Source organism: Ischnura elegans, chromosome 8 (genome assembly GCF_921293095.1).
Source record: "Ischnura elegans chromosome 8, ioIscEleg1.1, whole genome shotgun sequence".
Lineage (NCBI taxonomy): Eukaryota > Metazoa > Arthropoda > Insecta > Odonata > Coenagrionidae > Ischnura > Ischnura elegans.
This window is the reverse complement of record NC_060253.1, coordinates 95,902,762-95,917,873: the sequence shown is the minus strand read 5'-3', so window position 1 is coordinate 95,917,873 and position 15,112 is coordinate 95,902,762. Positions and strand designations below refer to the sequence as shown.

General features: G+C 36.8%; 1 protein-coding gene across 2 annotated transcripts in view; it reads right to left on the bottom strand.

Annotated features, from left to right (window-relative positions):
- Positions 1-15,112, bottom strand: part of LOC124163862 (DNA repair and recombination protein RAD54B-like) — a 34,653-nt gene that overhangs the window by 15,855 nt on the left and 3,686 nt on the right. For both annotated transcript variants that reach the window (XM_046540968.1, XM_046540969.1), the window contains exons 5-8: positions 8,263-8,460; positions 1,421-1,650; positions 1,190-1,337; positions 944-1,108 (exon numbers count right to left, since the gene is read on the bottom strand). In XM_046540968.1, the coding sequence (XP_046396924.1) occupies positions 944-1,108; positions 1,190-1,337; positions 1,421-1,650; positions 8,263-8,460 (741 nt within the window). The remainder of the gene's footprint in view (positions 1-943; positions 1,109-1,189; positions 1,338-1,420; positions 1,651-8,262; positions 8,461-15,112) is intronic.

Sequence of the window (15,112 nt, the reverse complement as noted above, 5' to 3'; positions counted from 1 at the left end):
GGAGGATATTTCAAGAGCAACACTCTTTCCGTCGGATGGGACGTTAAGCCGTGGTCCCCTTGGTGCCTTTCATTCAGAGCAGGCTAATGCCGACGCTTAGTTTCTCTCCACCCTTCATTACCCACCCTTCCCTCATGGTGCAAATGACCTCAGCCATCAATTGCCTCCTCCACACCATACGGTATCATATGAACTTTTTTCAACTGTTAGAATGACGTATTAACTATGCAAGAATTTATCTTTTCCCAGCTAGCTTGGAAAAGGTAAATTCTTGCAATAAATAGCTATTATAAAGAAGCTCTTGGAATCATCTGACTCCTGTGTAGTTATACTAAGAATTAATTTTTTACAACATAATACATACTAAAAATTTATTTTTTCTTAAATGAAATATTACCCTTTCAAAATTATTTTAAATTGCAGAGGATGAATGTATCTACAACACATAAAAAATAAGAAAAATCGAACAGGTAAATACAGTGTCAAAAATCGATTTGAAATGTTTAATTTGATATCAACTTTATTCAAGTGTTTAAATTTTATGAAAAATTCATAAATAGATAATCTTTTTCAATGCAAGACCCCTAAAATGAGACATTGCATGCCCTCATATAATCTTTATTTCCCGATATATGATGCCTAATGAGATGATAGGTACTTTTGTAAAATTGCAGCTTTACCACATTGCAATATTTTGTAAACAAATTAGAAAAAGACTAATGGGTTTTCATTTATTGATGAAGCAAAAATAACCTGCCAAATTTGATCAAAGTCAGTGACCCATGGGGCAAATAGCTGGTCGAATATGTTTGGCATGACCCATGCATATCATTTATCTTATTTCCAAATTTTTCACCCATCCCAGGAAATTTTGTTAGTTTATACATACAAGAAGAATAAATATTTAAATAGCAAAAAACTATATCCTTCTATTTTTCCTTACCTGAGTAGTTTTGATGATTGTATTTTTCAACCGATGGCCCTCATCGCAAATCATTGCATCAAATCTTATTCTTTTAATGTCTTCAAGGCAACGAACAACCATTTCATACGAAATGATCATTACTTGGTTATTTCGAGACTTCATGTATTCAATGGGCCTGTTTTTCTAAAAAAAAAAAAACAGAATATTAGAATCCTTCAATTAGAGAAATACCTTCAATTTTCACAGGAAAAAAACACTTATAACCTGAGTGACAAGAAAAGGTTTTATCTTCTCTCTTCCAAGCCATCGCTGGAATTCTTTCATCCAATTGGCAGCCAAACTACTAGGAGTAATAATCAAAACATTGCGAAATACCGGTCTATTTCCATATGGTCCTTTTCTCAGTAAGGTCCTAAATAGAAATAAAAAGTAATATTAACATTTAGAAACAAAAACATAATGCCAGAGTTTAATAATAATAATATTTCAACTTGCCATATTAATGTGATGCACTGCAGTGTTTTACCAAGTCCCATTTCATCAGCTAAAATGCAGCCTTCCCAAGTAGCACTTGATCCCATCTGATGTCTAAAAGGGTTCTTCATGCCACAAACACATTCATATAGAAACTGAACACCAACTTTCTGATGGGGACGGAGGACTTTGGATAGATATGAATCTATGATGACATCCACTAAGGGTAATTTTTCCTGGTTATAAAGCCACTTGAAAAAGGCAATTGAAAATTTACTAAGCCAATTCATCAATAAATTTGCTGCAATGTATATTGAAAACACTAATGATTAACAAGCTTGCTTTATGAGCCATGCATGCTGTGAATAATTGTGGATTTAAAATACATAAAGATGAAAAATAATTTTGTTACAGAGGAACACAAAATTAGCTGACAGCTAATTTCAATCACACACATTATACAGGGTGTCCACAGAGTATGGATTATAAAACATTCCCTAATATTTCCAGATTTTCCAGGCAAATTGATTTGTTTTTCAGGATGATATACAGTCCAATACATAAGTATTTTGGACAAAGACTGATCGTGAGGTGAAAATTACTGACCACAGGAATACATAGTTGTAAAGTTATTTTAATGCATTGAGCAATATATTGAGATGATAGAAATTTATCTACACATAAAAGTTATTCCAATTAAATGAGGTACAATAAGACTTCTACATATTTAATACAGAAGTTTGGCTTCAGTTAAAACAGAAGGAAAAAACAGCACAGGAGTTATCACACCATCCTTATCTTTAAAAAGTAATGCCATAGCAGAGACTCTTTACGACCTCCTTCATAAAATGCCTACCCTAAATGCTTAAGAAACAAATGCAAATTTAACATCATGAGATAACCCAAATACAGACTGTAGTAACCAAGGAATTAAGTCCAGAAGCCAAACTGTTCTAAGAAATAGTTACCAAATATGACCTGCAAATATGTGAATAAGTGAAGAATTTCAAATGAGTGACCATTCTGACAGAAAAGTTGAACAAAAATGTGAATTATAGTAAAGAATGTGAATTTTTGCTTTTATTCTCGTTACAAGAATTCAATGAATTGGGCTAGTTTTTGCTGGTCACTGCATGCATATAAAACCCATTTTTCCAGGAACATTCCAAATTATTTAAGTTTTTCCAGGAGGCAGAAATTATAAGTGTATTCCAGGTTAGTAGACACCTTAATTATATCAACTAAAAGTAGGGATGCATCATTTCAGTTCTTTGGTAGTTGGTTCCAATAATTTTTGAGCTTAGAACCAGAATATGAACTGGAGCTAAAAAGTCAATCTTCAAATTGGGTATGGAAATTCAAACGAAGTTTGAAGACATTTCTAGAGTATAATTTACATTAAAAATATTCTGAAAATGGAATAACTTAATGAATCCAATCACTTGCGACGTAACTCGATGTGCCATTTACTTTTCCATTGTGCCCTATTAAATATCTTTGATACCTTTTGAAGTTACGATATTGAAACTCAACACCTGGTTAAGAACCATAACTGAGAGGAAAGTGGAACAGACCCATCCAAATATGAAAGGCAACGTTTTAATTAACTATGATGAAAGAACAGTTCTGAATTAAAAAAAAAATTTGACTTCAGGCCAGGTTTTCTAAAATGATACCATATTTACCCATAGAAGCTAACCTAATTTATCATGGAAACGTAAATTTATTGATTTAGCAACGAGTCACAAGTTTCCTTTAGGAAGTTTTTTTTCCCTCATGAGCCGCTCGAAAAATGGGGGTGCGCGAGATACACAAGGGTGCGGCTTACACGAGTAAATACGGTATTAGTCAACGCAGCGGAGCTACGAGCTTGAAGATCCACCAGTGGGGTGTGTCACCTGGCTGAGATTGCTGGCCTAGGTACCTGGCATGGCCACCATGGTATAGAAAACCCTAGTGCTAGGAAAGTGCCACCCATCCAAAGTAACCGCAGGTCACAAGACTTCCTTCCGTGATACAACCCTCAGCAGATGCTCATTGAACTTTGATCTGTATCTCTCAGCATTTCAATAAATATGGTTTGCCTTTACATGCATCATTTATTTGAAGTGAGGCTTCATTGCTGTTTCCATAAATCCTTTCATACACCGGTTTTGAAATTGGCTCTGGGTACTATGACCCAGCATTCATACCCAATTTTTTTTAGAAATATTCCATTCTTTCTGAATTGCAAGCCTTCCCCAACGAAAAAATTGTATAAACCTGTCTCAAGCCTTTAGATGTCTTCACAACATCTAATGAGTAGATATGAGTGTGCGTATTATGGTTTTTGGTAATCCCCAGACATACAAAAAAAACATTTGTGCTCTTCAATTCTATACAGAACATATGCATCTGGCTATAGATACTGTTTGGAATGACAATTTCTTAATATCATAGATATTACAACTTGGATATCAAAGAAATGTTATTTTTACCACTTGTCTTGGAAGTTACAAATATGATATCTATGTAACCCAGTCAAAATATCCATCATGAAATAATAACATGTTTTGGATATACCGTATAAGCTTGTGTAAGAGGCGCACACGTGTAAGAGGCGCACCCCTATTTTGAGCGTCGGAGCTGTAAAGAAAAAAATTTTCGGCATTTTTTTTTATACTATCGCGCGGTGTTGCAGACGTACGCCGGGAATTTCGACAGTTATCGAACTTTCCTCTTTCAATATTAATTGAAAGAGGAAAGGAAAGTAAAATTTCCTCTTTCAATTAATATTGAAAGAGGAAATTTTGATAACTGCGGCGGTAATAGCGGTATAAGAGGGAGTAGAAACAGTTCCGATCCTCTCTTCGCATACGCCGTTGCTCTGCGATGCTTGTCCTACTCACGAACAATTTTGTTTAAATGCTCTTGCAGGAGTATTGCAATAGAATTGCAGCCGTGGAAAATTTTAAGGCAAAACACGACAGGCATTTAGCACGAACCTTCCCAAGAGCTTGGACAACAATCGGGCAATCTCAGCGCCGTAGGATAATAACCACGTCGTAGATTTAACGGAACCACCCTCGGTCCTCCATCAGCCAATGCCTCTGCCGTTTTTTTTCCCTTTCCGAGACCCCACAGGAAAACATCAAGTTACAGGGGAACAATGGAAAAGTGTTTCATCCCTACCCCGTTTCACCAACTGACCTTGATCGATCTCCCAGTTTCTGGAGGCCAAATGCTAGGTGAGACATCAACTAGGCCGGAAGATATCTCGATAGCTTTCAATAATTGTATGACACGCACCAGGTTCAAAAAAAAGAAAGAGATCTAACGCGACGCATATCTGACAGAATTTGAGTTTTTTAAGCTCTAATTGTTTGACACAAAAATTTATAGTTACAACAAGGCTACTTATATTCAAAATAGTCCAAACAGGACAATTTCGGAAGAAACAAGCGTAGCATACGCGCATTCAAACAAGACGAGACGGACTGAGAACTTTATGCAACGCAAACTGCGTATATCACATTGCTGCTCCTTCGCCCCTTCGCTTTGAAGGCAACGACGTCAAATGCAAGATCGGACGTGTTCTTCCCGTGCTCCTTCGCTCATAGCTTCGTAGCTTGAAATACGGAGGGGAGGGAGCGCGCACCATCCCCTCCGTATTTCGTCGCTTGCTTCGAAGACGGCGAAGCGAAGCGAAAAACCCCCGCGCGATCTTTTCCATGTTCACCTCTGGGGTACCGACGTGACGGCGCGATGCTTACAAGAAAAGCAAACAGGAGCATTTTAAATATACGTCACTAAGGGAGAAACTCCCCTGCCTGCCGCTTGTTTTTGACCCAGGGTTTCAGATGACTGACTCATGCTGAAAACCAAGGTCACTCAGTTCCCCTTAGACTCGCGACCGGTGAAGGGGAGGGGGGAAGATAAGAAGTTTGTGTAAGAGGCGCACCCTCATTTTCGGCTGCAATTTTTGGGAAAAAATGTGCGCCTCTTACACGAGCTTATACGGTATCAACCTTAATTATATAGCTGATTGATGTCGTCGACTACTTAGGTCCCTCAGGGATTTAGCCATATTTTTGAGGGATGTTGGATTTCAACAAAGAAGAAGGAAAGGGCTGAATCTATGAGAGGAATGTAATATAGTTGAGATTAGCCTAATTTTTTCAAGGTCACCTTTAACATGCAAAATAAAATAAATGCACCCATTCCAGAGAATCAAAGACTGATGACCACTGACGATTGCAAAAGCAACAAATTACAAACGAGCGCACTTAATCAAGAAGTTCTTACATTTGACATTAATATAAGTGACATCTTAAAATTATCACAGCAAACTTAAAATTTATTTTGAAAAGAAAAGTTAAATAAAATATTATCATCTTTATTTTAGCAATAATTAGCATATAAATTCATGACATGTGACAGTCAGGCAGACATATGTGAACCACAAAATTCTTTCAACAGCTAATTTCACAGATTTTTGAACTTGATAACCAATAAAATTCACATTTGTGACAATGTTTCTCACCTCCATACTTTTTAATTACAGCCCATTGATGAATGCACTCAGCATATGAACAATCTTTTGACATGCTTAACATGATTTGTATACATTGAGTATTGATACTTTTTACTTCACCAATACCAGAAAAATGAATACTATTATAGCTGCATATAATATGGTAGGATGCTACGGCCAAGCATTAACAGTAAAAAAACATTCCCACTGATGTGTGCAAACTCAGCAATCTCCTCAAGGTAAATCAATCTTATCATCCATGAGCCAACCAAGAAAAAATATGGGCATTAGATATACCACATGTTTCAAAGAGAGAGGATAGAAGAACAATAGGAATGGAAAAGGGAATATTTCTTGAATTAAACGTCTTGTAATGTTGAAAGATAGGCATGAAATAAAGGGGGTGAATGAAGTTTTCAAAAGTGATCAGCCTTCGGAAACAAATTTCAAGAAATGACTACAGCTGAATGAAGGAAAAAGTTCTCATAAGCCTCTTATCAATTATGCTTAAACCTTATATCCCATTTGATTCAAAATGTACAAAGACACTTTAATTAAAAGTATTTCCAAGATAAAATGCACACCTTAAAAAAAATAAACTAATAAAGCTAGCTCATTAAACCGTGAGAAATTGTTTCACCATCTCTTCGTAGAACGAATGGACTATGAGAACTTATTAAGAATTTATTGCTTTCTATACAGCAATGTTTAGAGCTTAAACCTTTCACATTTTTCATATACTCAAAAACTCATCAATTAAAGCATCGTCATCACCAGTTGGATCAGTTGCAAGAGATGTCTGCTGTAAGTAAAGAACCAAAAGAATGCTCAGTCATGAGACATGGAATAGAACATAAAAATTGAAATATAATAGGCATCAAGGCCTAAAGAGTTAAGGTGCTGAAGTCTCTCTTCTCCAGAAAAACTTGATGACACCCTTTGATGATGATGATTTCAGCCCAAAAACCAATTTGCCCAAAAATATTTAGGAGACATGGTTCTGTAAAAATTTCATCACATAGCTAGAGACTAGAGCTAGAGAGGGTACATGATAGGCTGAGATTGCTCACGGAATTAAGTTGGCAGATGCGTTTATGACACCATGCACTCCTAGTGATAGGGTCACATCTTTTCAGCTACCCCTAAGCTCCTCACATTGGTCTTGTGTGGTTCATTGTTGCTTATACTCTAGTGAGTGATTACCTCTCTCTGTAGGCTGCTATATATGGTGAATGATCATGCGAATGATTATGTTGAATGATTATCATGTGATCATTCACAGGATCATGCAAGCAAAATAGAACATGTTCTAATTTTCACAAAACGATGTGTGTGTGCATGTTTCATGTGCATGATGGTTCGTTCGCAAATTTTTCCATTATACATGGCAAATGATTTCATTCGCATGATCTTTCACTGTGTATAGCGGCCTTAAGAGTAATCCTGCCTGAATGTATGAATGAGCCCAACCACTAATGATGTCACCAACTTCTAAAAAGGAGGCGACAACTTTCAAGTTTTCATAAAGTTTAACTTGTGACAGAATGAATGAACCAGGAGGATTTTTTTTTCGCTGTAACTCATCCTTCCCTTTCAATAGGGTAGTTTCCTTCATCAAAGAAAACAAAATGCATTGATTGCTATTTGTTACCCACCATTAGGGTTTTCATAATATACCAATAATTTGGTTTTAGAAATCCCAGTTTAGACGAATGGCAATGGTCAATTTTAACCTCATTTGAAAAAGGCCACATTGGCACCCATGCGATTCCACTCCACGTGACGTCACAGGGACCTAGTTTCTACACAAGAGGATAGGAGTTTTACATTCTCTGAGATTACCAATGCATACATGAGTCACAGAGCTCAGGGAAACGCCTCTTAATAATCACTTATTAAAACTGTCTAAGGTCGGAAAGTTTCCTTCGTTTGATAAGGTAGTAATAATCCATATTTAAGCCAAGCGCTACCTGCCGCAGGGTACTCTGCTACCTGCTAGCGGCCTGTGTCGTATCAGCGCTCAAGCCTCGCCTCAAGGTCACCTCACAGGGCGGCAGTGGGAACCAGAAATACGTCACACAGACTTTTCCCATCATTCCTACTTAGCCGTCACATTTTCGCGCGCTTGAAAATTTTCACTTTTCGTTTAATCGCGAAAAATAGATATTGTCATTCGAAAATCTAAGAGCGCTAAATGCGTACTCCAGGATAATAATCTTTCGATTTAGGCAATAAAAAAAATAATAGGAAACCACCCTATTCGTGAAATATTTTAATAAATTGTGATTTAGGGCCTGAGTGAATGACCTGGTCGTAAAAAATGACTACAATACAAAAAATGACTACTTACTTGATGTTCTGCAGGTGGTGTAGGCATGATAAGGGAATCCACATTTTTATCACTGGAACCTGTTAGAGTTTTTGAAAGCATAAACTTTGGCTTTTTTGAAGGTCTTGTGACTACAGCTGGCATCTGTGGCTTAGGAACATTACCTCCTTCGGCTGCCGAATCTTCCTTTTTGCCACCATCCAATAAAAGATCTATTAACTGCAATATGAATAATTTTGAATCATTACCAGATTGACACACTAAGAGGCCTGGAGCCATCACATGCTAAAGGGACCCTTACTCATTCCTACACCTTTTCATTTTGATACAGAGACACTAGACAACAAACTAAATTGCCTTATTGTTAACCCATCCATGTTTTGAATTTAACAAGTTTTACTACTAAATAGCAGCATCAATGACATGGTAAGTTTCAAAGGTAGAAGGGCAATAGAAAAATATCAACAGCAATTAGAAATTTGAAGTTATTTAAGATATTATACCTCTATGCCAGAGAGAAATCCATGCTAACCCAATGCATGAGAACTTGTCATAATTAACAATAAATCAAAATCCAAGATTCCATTAAATTACTCAAAGAGCATAACAAGAAGAGCAAACACTTTAATTTGAACAAAATAAGAAATATTACAAATATATGTGATAACAGATTTTTCAAAATTATTTTGAAGTGAATCATAGCTATCAGGTCGGCCCTAATTTTTCATAATAGGGAAAACATATATTTCCTGATTCTCAGAATGCCCATAACGAAGTTAATATTTACTCACTAAAATTTGATTACTTTAAAATGATGGGAATATGAGGTCCAAGAACTATGTAACCAACCCTAGACCAATCACATGACAGCGTTGTTAATTTAGTGAATCTGCAAGCAGTGTTGTCAAACCTGGTAGCTAACCATTCACTGGGCCTCTATAAAGGTACCTATTATCTACAATCCCTTCCAAATGAGTCCATGTTGTCTTATTGTAAAATGCCAGAGGCCACCCATGACTCATGTTTTTATTTGACAAGCAGGGGTGGCTAGGTATATTTAGCAATGTTAAGTTTGCTCCTCCTCTCTATCAGTACCTCTCCCTACCCCACCAACAGCGCCCACGCTCTCATAAAAGGCAACCTCCCCTTCTTGCTTTAGTCACACCTGCAGTAAGCGCAAAGACAAAGTGAAACAGGTATGGTTCAGTTCTTTCCCATCTTGCAAATTGCTGACGGTATGATTTAAGGGGATAATGGGCCAGTTGCATAAAATTTGTTATGTATCAGATTTACATCGTTTCCCTTCATTTTTTTCCGTAGAATACGAAAATGTTGATATTAAAATCGAAAAATTAATATTAAAGCTAAATATTAGCCTTAAAATATGTAAAAAAAGAATTAAGGCGTCTGATTGGCTGATGGCCCTGATGACGTAGAACCACTTGAAAATATCGTGAAAAACCCCCGTAACACTCGATCTCCGCTATCTTTATAATATATCTGCTCGCTGTGGCCAGTTGCGTTGTTTAGTAGTCGATTACTAATAAACACATATTATCCGAGGTGTTTATTCTCCTACCAAGAAATGATTCCAGGATTTTCCAAAGGACAATCAGACAATCTACCAGCTATTGACGCTGTAATGGTAGCGGAGTTCATGAGCCAGAACTCGAATTTTGTGGGAGCAGAAATACGTGGCATGAAAACGGCAAGGTTGGTTTTTTTCTCATAATCATACGAAGCTAATACGTGATGTGGTGAAATAACCATCATTTACACGTATATTTAAACTGTACATTGGCTTACACTATCTGCGTGTTGCACTTATTTAGAAGCAGGATTCATGTTGCATTTTTAATCTTTTACTTGCTTAATTTTATTTGTGTCAATTGAAAATGTGAAATTAACTTATTTTATAGAGCCGGAAGAGAATCTTACGGCGATAATGCCCTGGGCTATGTCCAAGTAAGAAGAGAAGGAGCTATGTGCACAGTCAAGGCAAAGGTAACACCTGAGCACAAAATCAGGGGCAGCGGTTACAAAGTTAAAGCTGTAATTAATGAGGACGAGGATAAGGTTTTAGCCGTAGAATGTGAAGACTGTGCAGCATCTACTGGTGAGCATTCATGTGATATAGTAACAATCGTTATTCAAATATGCAGCTCAAATTACTTTTTTAACTCAACGAAATATTATGAACGTTTAATCATGATGCCCCGTTGAAATTGGGTATCACAGACGAAATACATCATAGCATTTTATATTTTTAGGAGGATGTAAACATGCTGTGGCCTTGTTATTTTGGTTACATCGAAGGAGTGAGGAACCTGCGAAAACATCCACAGAATGTTATTGGAAGAAGTCTAGGCTCTCCTCCATTGGAACTGGAAAAAAGTTTATAACTGCAGATGAGATGGGGAGAGCGCCGGTAGCTTTGAATGTTTCAGAGGAAGACAGAGAGTTATTTGTGAAATCTGTTGTAGACTCTCTCAAATTGAGCCACCCAAGCTCACAAATAGTGAGGTCTCATGAGAGTCATGGTGAGAGCCTCTCCCTGCACTCGCTGTTGATAGGGTTTCATTATAGTGTGAACTCACGAAGGGCAGATGATTTTGTGGACTACTGCAGTCACAATGTCACAGACAGAGATATTATTGCAGCAGAGAAGGACACTGAACAGCAAGGTAGTTCAGAAATGTGGCACTCATTAAGATATGGGAGAATAACTGCTTCTAAGTTACATGAAGCTGCCCACTGCCACACCAAGGATGGTGTGCTGGTTGAAACCATTTTAGGGGCATATAGAATAGATGATAATTTGGCCATGTCTCGAGGCAGGAACTTAGAAGTTGCTATAAAAAATGTTGTGGAGAGCAAATTAGGCGTGAAAATCTCTGACTGTGGGCTCTTTTTAAGGGGAGATTATCCTGTTTTGGGGGCATCACCTGATGGCATTGATGAAAACAATGTATTTGAGTTCAAGTGCCCTATTAGCTTGAGTAGCTATGCAAAATATATTGTTCAATGCAATGGTTCATTCTTCCCTGCAAAACAGCATTTTGCCCAAATGCAGCTACAAATGCTGATGACTGGTAGGAGGAAGGGGTATTTTTGTGTTGCTAGACCTGACTTTGAGGATAGCCAGGAGGTCGAAATAGTGTCTGTTGACTTTGATCAGCATAAATGCATGGCATTGATTAATAATGCAATGAAGTTTTGGAAGGAAAATATATTTCCTGTAATGTACAATTCTTTATTTTGATTACTTACATACTTGATACTTGTGTTACTGTTGGTTTTATAAAGAGGAATATTAACAAATTTCTTATGTTTCCTTGTATTATTTGTCTATACCAATGCTTGGAAGAGAGCTATGACAGTGAAGTAGTGATTATGGAGTAGGACAAACGGAAATCCTAATCTTACTGCCTAAAGCAATGAAGTGGAAGAGAACATATATGCATTTTCTATTATGTCTCCCTATCTATATTGAACTCCCCATTACTGCCATCAAGAATTACATTCAATACATTGCCCCACTGTCTGCCAACTAAATCAGTTCATTTACATTAGAAAGATATTTTATGAGTACTTTAAATCTATAATTTTTCTTCTACTCCTAAAATAGGTTGCCAATGTTACTGCAATAATTGTTGGGCCTAGTCAGAGGCATTTTCAAACGGGTTTCAAAAGATAATTTTGATTTTCCTTTGACCTATCTAAAGCTTTCGATTACACTTACTATGAAATTTTATTTCTTAAGCTCAAGAGTATGGTTTCAAATTAAAGTCTCTAGACTGTATTATATGTCTTCTCTCTATTAAGTAAGAATTGTAAAATATTCTCCATTTGTTGGTAACTCTTTTTCCCCCACCACTGAAAATTAAAAGTGCTGACCCTCAAGGTCTTAATCTTGGTACAATTCCTAACAATTTACGACTCATTTAATGATCAACCAAAGTATACCTCAACCTGCCAACCCATACTGTTTTCAGGAGATAATTCATGCCTTTGGTATTGGTGAATATCATTGGAATAAGAGGGTACATCATATATGTCATAGGGATGTTCATGTGGTGTGCAACTAACTGACTCCAAATACAGTTGAAGTAGTTAATACACAAATTATTATCAAAAATTGTTCTCCTTCATCAAGCGTATTACAAGGAAAAGACAGCAATTCAAGAAACCCTCAACTAACATAAAATTCTGAGACTTTCATCTTAACGACAATCCAGAATGGTCACACCATGTAGATAATACCATAGGGGTTAAGGCCATATATATCTTCATTGTCACTGTAAAGAATTCAAAGCTTACGGTGACACCTTAAAAATGCATCATAATGTGTACAATATGGATATGAATCTGAATTATTCATAAAATATTTCATAGAATAATAGCAGTCATGGTGCTGCTGCTTACTTCACGCCATTGATTTGTTTAGTTGAAGGAAGGAAATAGTCAAATATGCAGCTGCAGTGGGAAGCATTTTGTATGTTTTAGGCAAGACATCATAAGGTATAACAACTGAACTTTGTAACAATGCTACAAGATACAAAAATATACAATAAGAATAAATTGAAAAAAGACATATCAAAGGTATCTGTAAGGATAATGCGCTATCAGTGAAGGTAGCCAAAGACAGAAGTATTTTGATGATCAGAGCACATTTCAATGACATTACACAATTCTTCCTTGACAGTTTATGATGCCACATGTCACAGCAACAACCATATCTGTTTTGCTGATGGCATTGTGAGATATGCAAGCATGGGGCACAAGATACCTGAATTCCCTTAATCTGCTAATAACTCGCTCCACATGTATTCTCAAAGCAGCAATTTGCTTTGTCTCCCTCACCTGCATGGAGTTTAGCACCTCACCTGAGGCAACACTAGGGGGTCTTACCAGCTGGCAACCTTTCTTTGTCAGTAATCCATCTATGTGCTTGAACCCCCTATCTGCCATGACTGATACCCCTGATGGGAGAACTTCAAGGAACCCACAATCCTCAACTATGGCTGCATCACTGGCACGACCTCCATAACCTTTTGATACAAAATTAACTAGGCCATCTGGAGTACATGAAACTAAGTACTTTAGTGTATTACACTTTTTGTACTCGGACCATGTAAGGGCCTGAGACAAAGGATTCGATGGCTTTTCAATCTCTACTTCAAAACAATCAATTATTGATTCCACCTTGGCATATCTAGCCCGAAATGGAATGGGGAGATTCATTTTTATATCAAATGAGGAAGGCCAAATAATAAGTCCTCTCAAGTAACTATAAATTAGGGGCAGAATCTTTGCAAATATGCGACTGGCCTGACTCTTGCTAATGCCAAAGTCATGCCCGAGGACTTCAAATTGTTCATTTAGTCTTATTTTCTTTAGAGTCAACACGATTTCTCCCTCTTTACATTTAGTGAATTCACACAACTTTTCAATTACTGTGTATGAATCCACTGGTAGACCTATATAAAGTCTAGGATAAGCTTTTATCCTTTTGATGATGGCTGATGATACATCCATCACACCACCCAATGGAAATGAATCAAGGATATCTTCTTCCCCAAATTCATACGAGTCATCTGAAGGGGCTTGCATTTCTTCTTCAGAAGATGATGATGCCTCAGCACTGAGCTCCATGTCTTCCACTGCCTTCTTTGGTTGCTTAGGCAACTTCAGAGGTGACGTACTGTTAGATACTGTTCTCGGAGAACATTGAACACCCTTGCTTCTCACATTTTTTAACATTGTGTTAACCTAAAGTAAATGAAAATTCAAAGATGGATTAGTACTTGATATAGTCTAATTTAAAGAATATAACATGCATCCATTTATTTATCCCCAAATTGATGACATCCGTCACTAAATCCCCAAATTAAAATCTTCCATCTTGCACATACAATGGTGGTTATGTATAGTCATGTATAAAAATTCCCTAAAAACAAACAGTGGATAAGAGAACTAATAGGATGCTGCTGCAAACTTTACTGCAAGTCAAAAACCCAAGGAACAATTTCCAGCGGAACTAGTCAAAACCATATCATGCACTGTGATATGATTTCGGAAGCTAAGGAAATCTTCTCATCATTCCTACACCAGAGTTTGTCTATCATTCAATATTTACAATTATTTCTCTACATATTCACCTTATACATTAACTATTGATGGCAAATTGTTCCTGAGAAAATAAAAAAATTGAAGGGAGGATTCTTGAAATTTATGAATCCCACTGCAATTTATGAATTCCACTGAAAATATTATCACCTCTCTCAATTTACAAATTCTGTTATTAATAGTGGGTACAATCTTATTTCAATACTGTTCAGAGTTTTTTTCTACTGATGAACAACTATTAAATGCAGCACCACTCTTAGCCAAAGCAAGGGCTATTATTGCTTTACCATTCAAGGCCTCACTCAATTTAATACTAGTTTTCATACCGTTGGATCACGCTTGGATTAAGCTTTTTTAGACTCCCTTCAAGCATAGAGTAAGTATATTATTATTAAAGTCTCCTGCTGTATTTCCTCAGATACTTTGTTGGACTGTGACCCTGACCATTCCCCCAAAAACATAAACATTAAACCCTCCAAGGATGTTGATTTAGCTACTTACAAAATCCTAATTTATCATTACAAAAACAGTGATTATGTAATTTCTGTATTTAAATATGACAGCTTATTCTGGTTCTTGTAAATGAACATGCAAAAGTGCCAGCTCGTAAATAATAATAATTATTAATCTAAGTACCTGCACGGAAATATTTTTTGAGCAGTTCTCTTCTTTACTGTTCTCGCCACAGCTTATTCCAGGTGTATCCTCAGGAGTATTTGGCAATGGTAGAGGATATTCCGTC